The following is a 5,382-nucleotide window of genomic DNA, read 5'->3' on the forward strand; positions in this document are numbered from 1 at the left end:
ACTCTTGAAACAGCACACGGCAGCCCATAGCTACATGGATTTAGCACTTGGTGGTTTTATTTCCTCGACAGTAAAACAGAAGGGGGGCCAGGGCCCCAGCTCAGCACCAGGACAGGCAGCAGGGGCCTTCCGGGCTCCCACCTCGGTGCCTGCCTCCACCTCCTCTCCTGCTTCCACTGGGCATTCAGGTGTTAACGGAACTCCTGACCTCAGAGGCACTGCCCCTTGTGCCGCCTGAGCTGGATGAAGAAATACTCTCGTGGTCACCGCACAGTCCAAGCGGCAGGGCTGGTGGGCATGGCTGGTGGCCGGGTGTTGCCTGGGCTCGCCCTGCCCCGGCTCAGCCTCAGAGGGTCTTCCCTCGGCCCTCGGAGATGACCTCCTCAGGCGGGGCACGCATGTACCACTCCACCCAGGAGCCGTCGTAGATGGCCACGTCAGGCTTGCCACACAGGTAGGCCCCCAACGCCACGTGGCAGGCTGTGACACCAGAGCCACATGTGGCCACGAGTGGCCGGGTCAGGTCCACCTTCTTCTCCTGGAACAGGTGGTGGATCTCTTCAGGGCTCTTCTCCAGGCCCTCCTGCGTCAGGAAGTCTGTGAAGGGGATGTTCACAGTGCCGGGGATGTGGCCAGGTTCGATGCCTGGGGCGGGAGAGAAGGAGAAGAGAGAGGGAGGTGTGAATGGCACTCTCTCAGTTAACACCCTCAGGGCCCCTGCAGGCTGGCATTCCCAGGTCCAGACGGGGATGGATGCTGAGGTCACGCTCTGAGTTAAGTACCAGCAGAGGTTTGAACCAACGACTTAAGATTTGATCAAAGTCACACTGTGTCCTGGGATTCCCAGCCACCTCCTGTGGACCCAGAGGCCTGACCAGGCCATTCATACAGGCCTCCTGTGGAGGGCCCGCAGCATGTACAGGCCAGGAGCTTGGACCTAGCAGGGCGGACAGGCAATGACTAGGCAGCTGCAGGGACAGAAAACTCTGTCACTGTCAAATCGGTTCTGAGTCACTGAGGCAGCATGGGCTACAGAGAAGAACGGCAGCCTTGGTGGGTGCAGGATTGCCAGGCCTTTCTTCTGCAGGAATTGCCACCCTCTACGTTAAAGTCAGCACAGACTGTACTGTACTGTACCATCCCAACCTCCAGGAAGGCTGCGAGTATAGTTATACCCATTGCTTTAGAATAAAATCCGACACATGGTGATGTGATAGGGCAGAGCCGACTTGAAACTGCCTCACAGTGTTCTCAAGGCTGTAATCATCTTAAAAACAAGCTGCTAACACTGATCTTTCAGTTAGCAGCCGAGCTCTTTAACCACAGCACCACCAGGGATCCTCCTTACAGGAAAGGCAGATACTACCAACAGTCCTCAGTGAATGCCTTGGGGGTATCACAAAAAGCAACCCGGGCTCCCTCAGACAATGGTCCTTAGTCACTCTGTAAGCCTGGAACAAAACTTACCCTCAGGGCTCAACTTTTGGCCAAAGAACAGACAGGCCTGTAAGGTGAACAATGAAGACCAGCACAACCAAACTTCTAAGAGCAAAAGGGCAGCAACTGCCCAGGATGAAGCTTGGAACGGCAGGATGGGATAGGCTAGAAGGATGAATGGAGATGAGAATTACAGGGAAGGAGCAGGAAGAGTGCGGTTATGGTAATTGATGCCATAAAACAAAGGGTGTGTGAATGTTTGACAGGAAAATCAGTTTGCACTTTCACTCACATTACAATAAAAGACAAATGGGGGTATACTTCATTTTATTGTGGTTTGCTTTACTGCCAGATAGCATGTTTTTTTGTTGTTTTTTTCCCCCCCCCAGACTGAAGGTGTGTGACAGCCTTGGACCAAGAAGTCCTTTGAAGCCACTTCTCCCACCACATGTGTTCACTTCTTGTCTCTGTGTCATGCTTAGGTAATTCTTGCAATATTTAAGACATTTTCATAAGGCTATTTCAAGTTTCATAACTGTAGCATAGGGTTGCTGTTGTTAGGAGCTGTTGGGTACAGCATGACTCATAGCAGCCCTATGAACAAAAGATCTGAACCCTGTTCTACCCTGCGCCATCCTCACACTCCCTGACACACAAGGGCCCATTGCAGCAGTCACCGTGTAAATCTACCTGGTTAAGGGTCTTCCTCTCCTTCACCGACCCTCCACCCTTCCCAACATCATGTCCCTCTCCAAAGAATAGCCCCTCCTAGCAAAATGCCCAAAGTACGTGAAGTGAAGCCTCATCATGCCTCCAAAGATCACTCCGGCTGCACCCTCTCCAAGACCTATCTATTCGTTCTCTTGGCCGTCCATGGGATGTTCAGTGCTCTTCTCCAACACCACAGCTCAAAGGCATCAATTCTTTTTCTGTCATTTTTATTCATGGTCTCAGATGCATAACTAGTAACTGGAAAGACCAAGGCCTGAATCAGATGCACCTTAGTCCTCAAACTGACATCACTACTCTTCAATAATTTGGAAAGGTCCCTAACTGCAGACTGTACACTTGGGAAACCAACCAATTGGCATGACTGGCTTTATGGCACCACTTGCTTTATTGCAATGGTCGGAGTTGAACCTGTAGTATCTTGGAGGCCTTCCTGGGCGGGTAATAACTAACAACAGTGGCCACTGTCATGTGCTTGCTTCAAGAGGGGTACTATTCCCTCAGCACAGTCCTTCCTTGGACTTGTCTAGAAAGACACTATCCTCTTTAATCCTCCTTTTTGTATCGATGAGGAGATAGAAGACACAGAATAACTTGTCCAATCTGGTAAGGGTCTACCAGGACTCAAATCCAGGCCATCCAGACTCTGCTACACATAGGTGCATGGCCGGAGGTAGAGTGTGCGTGTGTGTCAGGAAAATTTCTCTGAGGAGATCCTGAAGGGGAAGGATTTATCCAGGCAAGTGGTTCAGGGTGGCGAGGACTAACAAGAAAGATGAGGCAGGGAAAGGGGCAGGGGGACATCCAGAGAGCTAGACGGCAACGGTCCAAGAGACAGCTGAGTGGGGAGGTGCCTTGGAAGGCCTGGATGAAGACTCCTGGGCAATGGGAAATACAGCTTCTATTTTTAAAGGCTGTCTGGTCGTAACACGAAGGGCAGGGCCAAGGGACTTTTCACCTGGAGACTCACTCTTAACCTGCAAACCAGCCTAGGATTCCAGCACCCATTCTTGTCATTCTAGTAATGTGCACTCGCCAGGTACTCTCAGCTCACTACTGTCAAGTCAGAACTGACTCCTGGCTGACTTACAATATGTGACTCACCACACGTACTTCTGGGGGACATGATTCAATGCAGAAGACCACTCGGCGGGGTGACGCCTCTCCAGGGAGCTGCTGACCCACATTGGAAGATACTCTGAGGGTTTACACGAAGACAGCACTTGGGTGTCTGGAAGGAGCCCTGGCCATATAGTGCACTAACCCCTCCAGCGGGTTTCCAGAGGCTGTCAATTCTGAGCAGATTACCCATCTTTCTCCCACAGACTTGCTGGTGGATTTGAACCCTCAGAGAGGTACCACCTGTGGGCTAGCACCAAAACTCCTTACAAACTAGGCCACCAGAACTCCTAGGCAGATATTACCATTTCCATTTTCACACAGAGACTTGAGACTAATCACAGAACACATTGTGGTTGTTGTTATGTGCCATCGAGTTGCCTGTGACTCACAGCTATCCTACATAAAACCACCCTAAACCCTGCTCTATCCTGTGCCAATCTTGCAGTCTCCTACACACCTATCCCCATTACCCCAGTCATTGAATCAATGCATCTCATAGAGGGTCTTCCTCTCTTGTGCTGTCACTCCACTCTTCCAAGCATGACGTCCCTCTCCAAGGACTGATCCCACTTTGCAACATGTCCAAAGTACATCAGACAAAGCTTCAGAATCCTTGCCTGCAAGGAGCAGCCTGACTTCACCCTCTCCAGGGCATGTTTGTTTTCTTAGCAGTCCATGGTATAGTCAATACTCTTCTCCAACACCACAGCTCAAAGGCGTCAATTCTTCTTCTATCATCCCTAGTCATTGTCCAGCTCTCTGATGCATAGCAAGTGATTGCAAAGACCATGGCCTGTACCAGATGCACCTTAGTCTCCAGACTGACATCGTTGCTCTTCAGTATTTTGGAGAGGTCCCTAACAGCAGACTTTCTTAATGCAATACGTCCTTTAATGTCCTGGCTGCGGGGCTGGTTCAAATGTGGGCCATTCTGACTGAAGGTCCTTTCTGCCCTGGTCTCTCTCTTTGTCTTACTCATCCAGTGCAGCTGTAACAGCAGTGTCACAAGTGGCTGGCTGCATTAAACAGAAGTTTGCCCTCTCACAGTTTAGGGGGGGTCACTCATCATTGTCAAATTGCGACTGACTCAAAACGAACTCTATGGAGGTTTTTCAGAGGCTGTAAACTGCACTGGAAGAGACTGCCCATCTTTCTCCCTTGGAGTCACTGGTGGATCCGAACTGCCAGAGGCATTTCTTCTGGGTTAGTAGAGCCACCTCCCTACGGACTAGGCCATCAGAGCTCCTCAGGAGGTCAGAGCTCTGGATTCAGGGTGCTGGTTCTAGGGGACTAGGGGGCAGGTTTTCTCTCCATGTCAGCTGTGGGGACTGGCCTTTTTAGCTTCTGCTTTCTCAAGAAAGCTCCACAGTTTTTCTAAAATTTTTATTCAGTCATTGTACATTTTTCCTTTCTACCTCCCACAGTCGACTTTGTGATGCACCTCTTGTTGCAGATTGTTGTCATACATGTAATGACTAATCATATATTTCTTTCAGATAGTTCTTTCTTTCATCTATTCTAACACAGTGTTCATAATCTATCCACTCTTTTCCTGTTCCACTCCCAACCCCTCATGTCAGCCCTCTTTACAACAGGGGTGTTATGCAATATTTGTCCTTTTGTAACTGATATATTTCATTCTGCATGATGTATCCAGGCTCACTCATAGTATGTAATGTTTAATGAGTTAATTGTTTCTCAATGCTGTGTAATATCTAATAGTATGAATGTACCATAGCCAGTCTATTTCTTTTTTAAAATTTATTAATTTCAATGAAAATTTAAAGAGACTTTGGGTTTCCAGTCATTCATTGTTGCACTTTTCGGCCCTTCCAACCCTTCCCTCTAGTACACTACCCTCTTGGAAAAGTAAAAGAAAAATTCTTTCATTGTTTTACAATCCCTCCCCTAAGGTCCACTCCACTATGCAGCCTTCGCTCTGGATTCCTGTCATGACAAAAATACCTAATCACATATCCCTTTTAAATAGTTTTCTCCATCATCTGTTTCAATGCAGTATACATTATTGAACCCATCTTTCTCAGTCTCCCCCCAACCCCGATGTCAGTCCTGTTTTACAACAATGGCACCATG

General features: G+C 49.0%; 1 protein-coding gene across 1 annotated transcript in view; it reads right to left on the reverse strand.

Moving 5' to 3' along the window:
• Positions 1–346: 346 nt before the first annotated feature.
• MPST (mercaptopyruvate sulfurtransferase) overlaps positions 347–5,382 on the reverse strand; it is a 12,994-nt gene continuing 7,958 nt past the window's right edge. The window contains exon 2 of the mRNA XM_006890223.1: positions 347–645. Within this exon, the coding sequence (XP_006890285.1) occupies positions 347–645 (299 nt within the window). The remainder of the gene's footprint in view (positions 646–5,382) is intronic.

This window comes from Elephantulus edwardii, unplaced genomic scaffold, assembly GCF_000299155.1.
Source record: "Elephantulus edwardii isolate Elephantulus edwardi_28Jun2011 unplaced genomic scaffold, EleEdw1.0 scaffold00086, whole genome shotgun sequence".
Lineage (NCBI taxonomy): Eukaryota > Metazoa > Chordata > Mammalia > Macroscelidea > Macroscelididae > Elephantulus > Elephantulus edwardii.